The sequence below is a fragment of the Arachis duranensis genome, chromosome 4 (assembly GCF_000817695.3).
Source record: "Arachis duranensis cultivar V14167 chromosome 4, aradu.V14167.gnm2.J7QH, whole genome shotgun sequence".
NCBI classification, from domain to species: domain Eukaryota; kingdom Viridiplantae; phylum Streptophyta; class Magnoliopsida; order Fabales; family Fabaceae; genus Arachis; species Arachis duranensis.
Window position 1 is genome coordinate 112,539,587 of NC_029775.3, and position 12,044 is coordinate 112,551,630.

At 31.1% G+C, this 12,044-nt stretch overlaps 3 protein-coding genes across 4 annotated transcripts; 2 read left to right on the forward strand and 1 right to left on the reverse strand.

The window, feature by feature from the left end:
• Positions 1-1,848: 1,848 nt before the first annotated feature.
• Positions 1,849-2,437, forward strand: LOC107486020 (uncharacterized mitochondrial protein AtMg00810-like). The gene is made up of 2 exons (XM_016106561.1): positions 1,849-2,079; positions 2,171-2,437. The coding sequence occupies exons 1-2, from the start codon at positions 1,849-1,851 to the stop codon at positions 2,435-2,437; spliced, it is 498 nt and encodes a 165-aa protein (XP_015962047.1).
• A 2,192-nt stretch (positions 2,438-4,629) lies between these two features.
• Positions 4,630-7,616, forward strand: LOC107486112 (ubiquitin carboxyl-terminal hydrolase 2). The gene is made up of 6 exons (XM_016106666.3): positions 4,630-4,729; positions 5,103-5,151; positions 5,748-5,794; positions 6,256-6,302; positions 6,450-6,552; positions 6,719-7,616. The coding sequence occupies exons 2-6, from the start codon at positions 5,121-5,123 to the stop codon at positions 7,478-7,480; spliced, it is 990 nt and encodes a 329-aa protein (XP_015962152.1). The 5' UTR covers positions 4,630-4,729; positions 5,103-5,120; the 3' UTR covers positions 7,481-7,616.
• Positions 7,617-7,662: 46 nt separating this feature from the next.
• On the reverse strand, positions 7,663-11,790 carry LOC107486111 (auxin efflux carrier component 5). 2 transcript variants are annotated; one of them, XM_016106664.3, is made up of 5 exons: positions 10,872-11,790; positions 10,104-10,189; positions 9,826-9,983; positions 8,322-8,398; positions 7,663-7,940 (listed from the first exon to the last, which is right to left on the reverse strand). In XM_016106664.3, exons 1-5 carry the CDS (start codon positions 11,618-11,620, stop codon positions 7,868-7,870), a joined length of 1,143 nt encoding a protein of 380 aa, XP_015962150.1. In that variant the 5' UTR covers positions 11,621-11,790; the 3' UTR covers positions 7,663-7,867. The 2 variants fall into 2 exon arrangements, with proteins under 2 accessions (XP_015962150.1, XP_052117123.1); XM_052261163.1 differs by lacking the exons at positions 7,663-7,940; positions 8,322-8,398 and adding an exon at positions 8,437-8,661.
• Between the last annotated feature and the right edge of the window lie 254 nt (positions 11,791-12,044).

The following is a 12,044-nucleotide window of genomic DNA, read 5'->3' on the forward strand; positions in this document are numbered from 1 at the left end:
TTGTCAAACTGCCAAACAAGCTGCTTTATCTTTTCACAGTAATTCATCTCATTCTTGTTGTCCTTTTGATTTTATCCACTCTGATGTTTGAGGTCCCACTCCCACTGCTTCTATGGGAGGGGCTCGACACTTTATAGTTTTCATTGATGATTATTCACACTTTACTTGGGTTACTTGATGTCTAATCGCCATGGGTTACCTTAGATTTATATTAACTTTGTCACTATGATTAAAACTTAATTTTTCAAGGTCATTAAATTTTTTCGATGCGATAATGCTATAGAATAAATTTTAACTTTTCTTGCTGAACGGGGTACTTTATCTAAATTTTCTTGTCCTGGTACATCTCAACAAAATGGACGGACTGAACGTAAACACCGTCACATTGTTGACTTTATTTGTACAATGCTTATTTCTTTTTCGTGTCCCGAGCGTACTTGGGGTGAGGTTATTCTTACTGCTATCTATGTTATTAATAGACTCTCTTCTTCTGTCTTTGGTAACATTACTCCATTTGAGCGTCTTTATCATACTTCTTTAGATTACAGTTCTCTTCGAGTTTTTAGTTGTGTCTGTTTTGTTCTTCTTTAGCCTCATGAACATAATAAATTTGAACATTAGACTCGCATGTATTGTTTCCTTGGTTATAATATTGAACACAAGGATTATCGTTGTTGGGATCCTCTTTCTAGACATATTTGTATATCTCGTCATGTTATATTCTGGGAATATCACATGTTTTCTAAGTTCTCCTCATTTGACTCCATTCCTTTTACTCAGTCATCGATTTTTACTAACCCCAATGTTAATCTTTTTTTCTAGTGATGATTCTCTAGGTTCTATCTCCAGTCAACCTCGAGCCTTTTACTCTTCTGTCTTCTTTATCTCCCGATGATTACAGACCGGACAATGATTCTGCTCCTGCTGTCATGCCTCCTCCCTCCCATCATTCTTCTAAGGTAAGAAATTCACCTCCTCATCTTTTTTATTATCATTATTTTTCTACTATTATTCGTCACCATGAACCTTAGTCATTCCAAGAAGCCTCCACAAATTCAAATTGGTAGCAAGCAATGCAGAAAGAAATCCAGGCTCTTGAAAAAGCATATACTTGGGATTTGGTTGATCCTTCTTCTGATAACGAAATTGTGTTAGTAGATAGGTATACAAGATCAAGACTCGCTCTGATGGTTCTATTGACCATTATAAAGCACGATTCGTCGCTTAAGAATAACGCAAGAATATGGTATTGATTATGAAGAGACCTTTGATCCTGTTGCTCGTCTCTCATCTGTTCGCACTTTTCTTGCCATTGCTACGGTAAGAAAATGGTCTCTCAGTTTGATGGATGTGAAGAATGCATTTCTTAATGGGAATTTGAAAAAGAAGGTCTATATGAAACCACCTCCGGGATATCCTTGTCCTTCTATCAAAGTCTGTCTCATTCGTAAGGCATTTTATGGTCTTAAGCAAGCTCCTCGCGAATGGTTTGACAAGTTCAACGCCACCATATGCAATCTCGGTTTCACTTGCAGCCCTCATGGGAATGCTCTTTTTATCCGTAAAAGTGAACGTAGGGTTGTTATTCTACTTTTCTATGTTGATGACATGATCACTACTGGAGATGATGTTGATGATATCTCTGATCTTTAAGTATCCCTTCACCATATTTTTGAGATAAAAGATTTTGGTTCTCTTAGTTATTTCCTTGGCCTTGAAGTCATATCCTTGGATGATGGCATCTATCTCTCTCAAGTTAAGTATGTTTCTGATCTTCTTACTCAAGACAGAATTACAAATAGTCACAGTGAGTCTACTCTTCTTGAGCCTAATGTTTGGTTTACTCCTATGGATGACACTGTTTTGGATAACCCTACTCTTTATCGACAGTTAGTTGCAGATCTTGTTTACTTGACTGTTACACGACTAGACATCGCCTATCCAATTTATCTTCTTAGCCACTTCTTGTCAGCTCTACGTACTACTCACTATACTGTAGTTCTTCGCATTCTTTGCTACATCAAAGGCATTCTATTTCATGGTCTTCATTTTTCTGTCCATTCATCCTTAACTCTTCAGGCATACTCAGATGCTGATTGGACTGGTGATCCCACTGATCGTTGTTCTACTACTGGTTATTGTTTGTTTTTTGGTGACTCTCATTTCCTAGCGAGCCAAGAAACAAACATTCACTGCTCGATTAAGCACCAAAGCTAAATACCGTGCTCTCGCTGACACCACTGTTGAGGTTGTTTTGATTCGTTGGCTTTTCGAAAACTTGGTTGACCCTCAGCCATCCCCAACTACTGTTTATTGTGACAACCGCGGTACTATTCAGATTGCTAATAATGTGTTTTTCATGAACGCACCAAATACATTGAGATTGATTGTCATTTTGTCTGGCAATGCTTTCTTATTGATGTTGTTCATTTCATAACTGTTAGGATTCTGGATCAGACTACTGATATCTTCACGAAAGCTCATTATCTTACTCATTTTTAAATTCTAATATCCAAATTCAAGATGGTAAAAGATGTTAAATTATAATTAAAATCAATTAAATCAAGTAACATTATTTAATATATTTATATATTTATGATAGAATATTATACTTTTATTATTTTATTTCTTCTAATATTTATATATACATTTATATATTGTATCATTTGTAACTCACTCAATAATACACTATACTTTTTTCCTTGAATCTCTTGTTTCTAACGATTATAAATCTCATTAGTCAAAACCATAAGAACAGCGGTACATGTAATTTGTAAACCGATTCCAAAAATATAATCTAATTAAATAATAGTATAAAATATTAAAATGAAACGCATTTATATCATAAGACTATTAATAATTAAGAAAATGCTACTTGTATAATAAAATTTAGACTTTGATCAACTTTTAATATTATTTAATTATCTTTTAATTAAAACATATTCCTATTTTGTAGAATACATATTTATAATTAAAATTAATTTAAATTTTAAAAACTAAAATTTCTCTAACTTCCTATCCATTTCATAGTTAGTTATTATTTCCCTTTTTTACGTTTCTTCTCTCTGTAATATGGTTTTCTTTTTTCTTCTATTCTGCTACAATATTCCAATTTGTATCTGGGGAAAAAAAAGAATTCAAAGTCAATGCATTTAGAAAAAAATTAATCCCTTACTTATTGTACCTTTGATAAAATGCAGGATCTGTTTTACGACTTTCTAGTGATGAATAGTCGAATATAATTATATACACAAACTAAAATATTTTCAATTGTAGTTTTTTTTAATTGTAACACATCTAAAATTTTAAGTTATACAAAAAATATTTTTAAAACACATCCAAAATTATAAATCTAAAATTTAAATTTAAACATTAAAAAACAATTGTAACACATCTAAAATTATGAAGTTATACAGAAAATATTTTTAAAACACATCCAAAATCATAAATCTAAAATTTAAATTTAAACATTAAAAAATAATTGTAACACATCTAAAATTATGAAATTATACAAAAAAATATTTTTAAAACACTTCCAAAATAAAAAAATTGCACATGCAAAAATAATTTAACATTACAATATATATAAAAATCTCTTCAAGTCATTTTATTCGATTTTTAATTTAAAAAAAATAAAAAACTTAGGGCTTATTTGGGTGAGCTTTTAAGAAAATATCTTTTTTCGAGTTATCTTTTTTTAAAAGATCTTATAGAGACGTAAAAGTAATTTTATGTTTGGATATCTCATGTAAAAAGGTCTTTTTATCTATCAATTATGTTTGGGTATAACAATATAAAAATACTTTTTTGTTTATTTATTACATGAAAAACATATTTTTTTAAGGAAAAAATATCTTTTAAAAAAAGATGTAAATTATAGCTTCTCAAAAAGATTTTTTTTATTTTACTAGTGCTTTATTTTTACTACTAGAAATTTGCCAAACACGTTAAAAAATAAAAAAGATCTTTTTTCAATGAAAAAATATCTTTTTTAACAAAATAAAGGCGCCTAAACATGCACTTATACAGAATAATAAAAAAAAGTAATGGTGTTAGCGACTCATCCAAATCTTAGGTAAGTTTTCCGCGTGGCGACGTTGATGCAGACGAACGGCGACGACGAAGATGAGTGTTAACGAAGGAAAATGTGGTGTTGCAAATGAGCACCGAGAAGGAGGAAGGCATCATCGAGGATGAGTGCGGAAGAGGAAAGTGGCGTGGATGAACGACGGTGGAGGATGACTTCTCGATGTGCGTCTCTGAGGTTTTCCATGTGCGCCTCTGGGTTTTGATGTGGGGCAAACGTGACTTCTCTATTTTTTTGAGTGTTTTGTATGTATTTAGTTAATAATTAAATGGTTTAAGATTTATTTTATAATTTTAAAATTAAAATTTTGAATTTTGAATAATTTTATTTGTAGATATATATTTAAATTATAATATATTAATAATTAAATATATTAAATCTTTATAATTTTTAGATGTATTTATTTTTATTTTTTTTAAATTATTGTAATAAAAGACTGAATATTGTACCAGTTGAATTGTAATAATTATTTTGAAGTTTATCTGGTGGTGCTGACATGGCGGTTTATTAGCCGTTGATGAGAATTGAAGGAAACACTACTATCACATTCACACCAATTTACAATGCTTCAGTTGAGCGAGTCTTCTTCAACCTCCAAACTCACACAAAACTAACCAAGCTAAGTTGCAAAACACAGCTCAGGTGCTAATTTCATTCCCTCCTATGCTTTTTCTCTTTCTACCTTTACTTCTCTTTACTCAATTCCTCCTACTTCGTTTTTTTTGGTGAAAAAAACAAATAAAGGTTCATTTTGATAGTATTTGTTGGATGTTTCATCTAATTTTATTCCAATTGCGAGGACCCATTTGCGTCAAAAGAAATTCTGGGGGAGATTCTAAGCTTCTTAATGTTATTCTCTTAACTCAAAGTTACGATTTTTTTTTTTGTATAACAGGGCAAAAGTTTTTATTTTTTTTGTACTTTGAAGTATTTGATTGGATGCTTCGCTATATTTTCAATTATTTTGGGAATTTGGGGTCTCTCGTCATCTTTTTTTTTTCTTGCTTTTTTGCAGCTTATATAATTCCCAGCCATGTCTTGGTGCACCATTGAGTCGGATCCTGGTATGCTCACACATGCTTCCTTTTTTCTGTTTTTTAGATTTTGTTTTATTTTTTCCCTGTTTTTGATTATTTTGAATGAATTTGTGACATGTCTTATTTAACATTGTGATGATACTAAAAAGGTTTTCCAAAATCATGCAACTATTGCTCTTGAGTTGATAAATTTATCATTGATAGCTACTAGTACTGAGTAGTATATTAGTTGATTGAGATTGTCTAAAAAGTTTCTTATTATACCATAATGTACGTGTAATTGTGTATCATTTATCTGTGAAACCAAGTTTGATGTGTGAAGAACCTGAACCTATTAATTGAACTTGAATGGTGAACAATGAAGGGTAGGAGATTATATTCATTGTTTTGCTGAATTTTAAATTCAAATGTCACAATTTGAACTTATAATGCCTTAAGTTATTAGTAGGGATCAGCAGAAGCTCATTTAGCTTTATAACTTAGCTATCTAAATATATCTTAGAGATGATTAAAAAGGTATCTAGGATTGAAGTCTTACCAAGTATCTTATTTGTGTAATTATAGTGTTTATATGACATGTTTGGAACTTTTCTTACAGTTTTCTGCTTCTTTTTTTCTCCCAGGTGTATTTACAGAACTTATACATCAAATGCAAGTTAAAGGGGTACAGGTATTCTTATTCGGATATATGTACTTTTCGCTTATATAGTTATGCTAGTAAGACAACATATTACTTTATATCATAGTTTTAGCTTGCAGTATCCCGAAAAGGTATCATCATGAAAAACTCTTACAAATGCTTCATTTAAGTTAGAAGTTGGTAATGCTAAGTGCTAAGATATTTTGTGAAGATACTCACAAGAATCTTGTGAAAGCTTTACTAGCCCGAACGTAAGTCACAGTTTCATCAGTTGTTCCTATTTCTTTCTATTCCAAAACACTACTCACAATCAAAGTAAACACCATGTGCTATATATGGTCTGAATTTTCTAAGTTTTATGAGTATGCAAATGCAATTTAAGGGTTGCTACTGGTATATGCTGGATGCTGCATCCTGTGGGGAATTTATTATGTTGCTTTGTCCTTTTTCAAACTCTGCACTCTACCCTGATGTGTAGATATTGTTGACAGGTTGAGGAGCTGTATTCGTTGGACCTCGAAGCTCTCGATGGCTTAAGGTTGGTGTACTGTCGCAGTCTCAGCTACTCTTGAACTTATGACGGCATTTACACCTTATCATATAATTAATTTGCGAACATTCGCCATCCGGCCCACTTTCTCTTTCCCCCTATCTTCGGTTGGGCACATTTCACCGTTGATTACAGGCCAGTATATGGGTTGATTTTTCTTTTCAAATGGCGTCTCGGAGAAAAGGATGATCGTGTTGTGATAAAAGATCCAATCCCTAATTTGTTTTTTGCTAGCCAGGTGAGTTTCCTTCCTACTTTTTACATCATAGATTGAAGGTTGCAGTAAGTTTTCATCCTTGTAAAAATTTGTGAAAGAATCACTCATTTTACAAAGACTAGAAGCTTATTTAAGCCTAGATTTAATTAATTATGTTACTTTACTAATTTTAGTAGTCCATTTGTAGGTAATAAACAATGCTTGTGCAACTCAAGCACTCTTGTCTATTCTTATGAATTCTCCGGATATCGACATTGGTCCAGAGCTGACGAAGTTGAGACAGTTCACCAAGGACTTCCCTCCTGAACTCAAAGGTTTGGCTATCAATAATAACGAAGCGATTCGTATGGCACATAACAGCTTTGCAAAGCCTGAAGAGCCAAAGGTTGCAGGCAAAGATGACAGTGTTTATCATTTCATAAGCTATTTACCTGTTGACGGAGTGCTATACGAGCTCGATGGATTAAAGGAAGGTCCTATTAGCCTTGGACAGTGCTCCGGCACACAAAGTGATATGGAATGGCTGAAGATGGTGCAACCTGTGATCCAAGAACGCATCGAGAGGTATTCCCGGAGTGAGATAAGATTTAATGTCATGGCAGTTGTCAAGAACAGGAAAGAGATTTACACTGCTGAGCTCAAGGAGCTTCAGAAGAGGCGAGAGCATATTTTGCAGCAGCTGGCCGTATCAACGTCAGAGAGACTAGTGGACAATAGCAGCTACGAGGCGCTGAATAATTCTTTGTCAGAAGTGAATGCTAGCATCCAAGCTGCTACCGAGAAGATCTTGATGGAGGAAGAGAAGGCGAAGAAATGGAAAACGGAAAATATTCGTCGCAAACACAATTACATCCCGTTTTTATTTAACTTCATTAAGATTCTTGCTGAGAAGCAGCAGTTGATGCCTCTCATTGAGGAGGCCAAGAACAAAACAAGTAGCCCTCAGTGAAAGAATTTTGAGTCACAAATTGTCACAGCATTATGATTTCTGTTCTACCTTGAACAAAATAATTTGATATCTTACCTAAGTTACACAAATAACTGCAAGATGCATTGCTTCAATCAATAACTAGAACTTTTTGAATTAGTCGTTTTTGCATTAGAATTAAATTCTTTTAAATTATTTGTTTATGGCTTATGGCTAACCTAACTATAGTCACTCAAAACATGGAATCTTTTCAAGGTTTGTGTTACAATTCATGGGAAAATTGATTGGCTACCCTAATAATAATACTACTAAGTAAATTACAAATCGCAACATGGACATAAATAAATTACAAATAACAATTCAACCTTGAACAATTCTCTATTTCAGACGCCTTCTTTTTTGGGTGGGTTAATGAATAAACTCCAATATTGCATAGTAGGCAATTAGAACTGGAAGGGAAACAATCATCCCAAAGATCACCCTGTTGACCATGAAGTAAAACATATTAGCTCAAAATTCAGATCATAACTGTCAGGAACAACCGAGCAATACATCAATAATAGTATAAGCACTAAGATATTTTTTCTCTACTCTAGTAAAATTTAAGGGTATTAATACTTTGAGTTTAATTTTAATGTACTATCTATTTTTTTAGATAATCATTCACGTGTAATTAATACAAAAAATAGTTATTTTTGCTTATATGATGTTATGTGAGTTGATGTAGGTATAAAACTGTTTTACACTGTTTTAATTCAAGGGTGATTAGAGTCTTATTTTATCATTTTATTAATTTTCTCACTTTAGTGGAATTTGATCCGTTATAGTGTCATTGTAGATTATTAAGAAGAAAAGGACTTACGCAGTGCTGAGAATCTCAGGGTGCAATCCATACTCTTTGGCAAAAATGAAGGAAGTAATGGACTGTGGTACTGCTGCCTGCATGCCACACAATTCAACAACTCAATTATCACCATAAAGATGTATATTAAGATTACTATTACTAGAAACTTTTATTTTTCTCAATTAATAATCTTAGAATATATGTTAACTTAAAACACTTATTTTTGTGTGTGCCACTTCCACAGAAAAGAAAGGAGGTTGAGTCATGTGTGAATGCCCTTTCGGTATTTAGTGTGTGTACACTTGTTCCACCACTCTCTCTCTCTCTCTCTCTCTCTCATCGAATTTGCTTCTTTGAACTGATTTATAATATAAAAAACATTAATATTAATTTAATTATATTAATCACTATACTATCACTCATACTTCATATATAGTGTGTTTTGGTGGACATAGTCACATATCAATATCATGGTTCATGCCACTTAATCATATACAAATTAAAGCTGTGGCGACATCAAAGTAATTAATGACTCAATTACTATAATTAATTCAATTATATATGCTAGCTTTAGTAAAACATGTAATATGTTGTGCATACAATATTCAATTAGAATATAAAAAATGTATATATGACTCATGCCTTGCTCTATATATGTATATATACAACGCAATGTCATTCTAACTTATAGCCCACCATCTCAAAGTTAGTATAAAAATTTCAGATTACATAACATTGGTATTAATCTAAACAAAATTATACAGTTTCTTATATCATATATTTCATCGATCAAACAGTTGATGAATCACATGTAATATTTCAAGGCAAGTGTTTTTTTTTTTCAAAGTTATAACTTATAAACTTTCATTGATAGAAAAAGAAAGTTCAACTTTCAAGGCAAGTGTTTGACCTAATAATAACATAATAAGGGTAAATTATTCCATCGGTCCTATAATTGAACTATATTTAAATCTTTATAATTTAAAAACTTACAATTGAATCTTATACCATTTAAAATTTTATAAGTAAGTTTTTGTCGTACCAAAAAATTAAAATTATTAAAATATTTCATTTCAAATTAAAAATGCTCATACTTTAAGGATAAATTCCTAATTTAAAAATCCTTTTATTTTTAAAATATCATGTTAATTCTAATTCTTTTAGTAGGATCAAAATCTAATTACAAAATTTAAAATAATATAAATACTTAATTAAAAATTTTTAAATTATAGGAACTTAATTATAATTTGTTGAAATTATAGAAATTGATAAAATAATTTAACCTAATAATAATAATGAATTGCTTACTCAAATAAAAATATTTTTATGTAAAAATAATAAATAAAAATTATTAAATAATTTAATATATTCAACTAAATTACTTAATATAATACATACATTTTAATAATATCTAAATATACCTTCACATGAAAACATCTTTATACTAATAACGGTCTAAGTATAAATGTTTGAGAATAAAAGAAAAAGAAAAATGAAAGAGTTGTATGTACTATAAATGCACCTGAATGATAGCGACTTTTAAAACATCACCACGCAATCCAACAGCAATGCAACTTATAGCCATGGCTGCTGGTCCAGCTATGAACTTTAAAACCAAACCAAACACAGTCATACTTGTTCCACAAGCTATCACCTTCTCTTGTAGTGCCATAAAAATACCTGAAAATTGACTCATCATATTCCAACTTTAATTAAACTGAAGTTATTATTTTAAAACAAATATTAATTAATTAATTAATTAATTAATTAAGCATGTGATGTATCATGTATGACACTCACCCATACTAAACATGGCAGTGCCGGTACCAGTCTTTGACATGATAGATATAGAACCTTCTACTATGCTTGGCATCTCCAAATTCCACCTATATTTATATATATTCATGTAGTTACACCCAACTACTATACATTGCTATTATATATATTCCAACATCATATTTTAGCATCAATTATAATACACATGTAGTAACATATTCTATCTTCTTCAAAAATACTTGCTCAACATAAGTAAGAATATTATTATTTAACCTAATTATTTAATTCATTATCTCATTTTTTTTTCAAATTATTCATGTTAAAGAAAATTACCTTACAATATATGAAAAATAAATTATTAAAAGAATGTAATAGTAATTAGTAAACCATTCTTTATTTATTTTAACCAAAACTTAACATTAACAAAGAAAAATTCTTTCCTCTTACTTTCTTTCAAAATGAAAAATCTTGATATTGAACAAATGTACAAAAACAACAAAAGAAAACTTCTAATATAAAATTTCAACTACTCATGCATGCATATAGAAATTATGATAGCAGGTGCTATGATAGTATTGTTATGATAGTAAGGTAGGTATATATAACTTTGAACACACTTAAAAATTTTATTATAATTAAGGTAACTTTTTTTATTATTTAAAAAAAATGTTACTAAATAATAAAAAAATTGTAAACTTAATTTTGACCACACTTAAATTATAGAATCATCATAACCACCATAATAATAAACTTCATCTAATAATTTTTATCAATAAAGGCCATAGAGTATACCTATTAGAGATGAAAGCCCAAGAAATCCCAATGACACACCCATAGGAATTTGGATTCATTGCAAGTTTTATCCACACAAGCTTCATCAACTTCCTAAAAGGAGGCCTAGTACCAACATCACCAATCTCTAAGGTTGTTGTTGATGTTGCCTCCAAATCTTTCCCTCCATTAACATCATCAAAACCATTATTATTATTGCTACCAATGATTGTAGCACTAGTTGCCTTGGGCTTCAAGGCACCATCATCAACAATAATATTCGCGGTAGCACCTTCTATTCCGGCTCGCCGGAACTCCAAGACGAAAAGGAGAAGCGAAAGCCATATAACTTGAACAACGGAGGATTGAACCACAAGGTCCACGCCGGTTGGTCCATACATCGCTTTCAACATTGGTACCCCAACAACTAGGGCATTTGTTAGGGTACACAATGAGAAGCTTGTTATGGACCAACCATAACTACCTTTGCTACTAAACTTAGCCCATAATACAAGAACCAAGACTATGATGAACTTTGAAATTGTGTCAGCTCCTATGAACAAGAAATTCATCTTGAAAGGATCTATGTGTGCTGTGAACTCAAATGTGAAGAGTGGCATGGTGAAGTAACAAACCAACCTGTTTATTGCATCACACTGTTCCCTAGGGATTATTCTCCACCATTTCACTGAACCATAACCTAACATTAGAGCTACATAGAGTGGAACCATGGCCACTACTACCTTATACACATCTTCCCACCCTATCATTTTTTTTCTCTTCTAATTTCCCTAGCTAGCTCTCTTTAATTATGATCTTATAATAAACACTACTAAACCTTAGATTCAACAAATGTTCTAAACAAAAATGAATGATATGAATATATAATTAGATACACCACTTACTAATTGACTGATTATTTTTGCTATAGCTAGCTGTAAACAATATGAATGATACAAACCAAACAGTGAGCAATGTCATGTATTTATATATGCATGCACTCACATTAATTAGAGGACAAAAGGTACCGAATATATAAAAGAAAAAGTCTTAACACCAATATTTTTATTAAAATTTAACCAATACATAACAATAAAAAAAATAACTAATCTTATATTATTAGATATAATTTTATATCATTGAAAATATTAATAATAATTAATTAATGACTATAAATTATAAAATCTACTAATC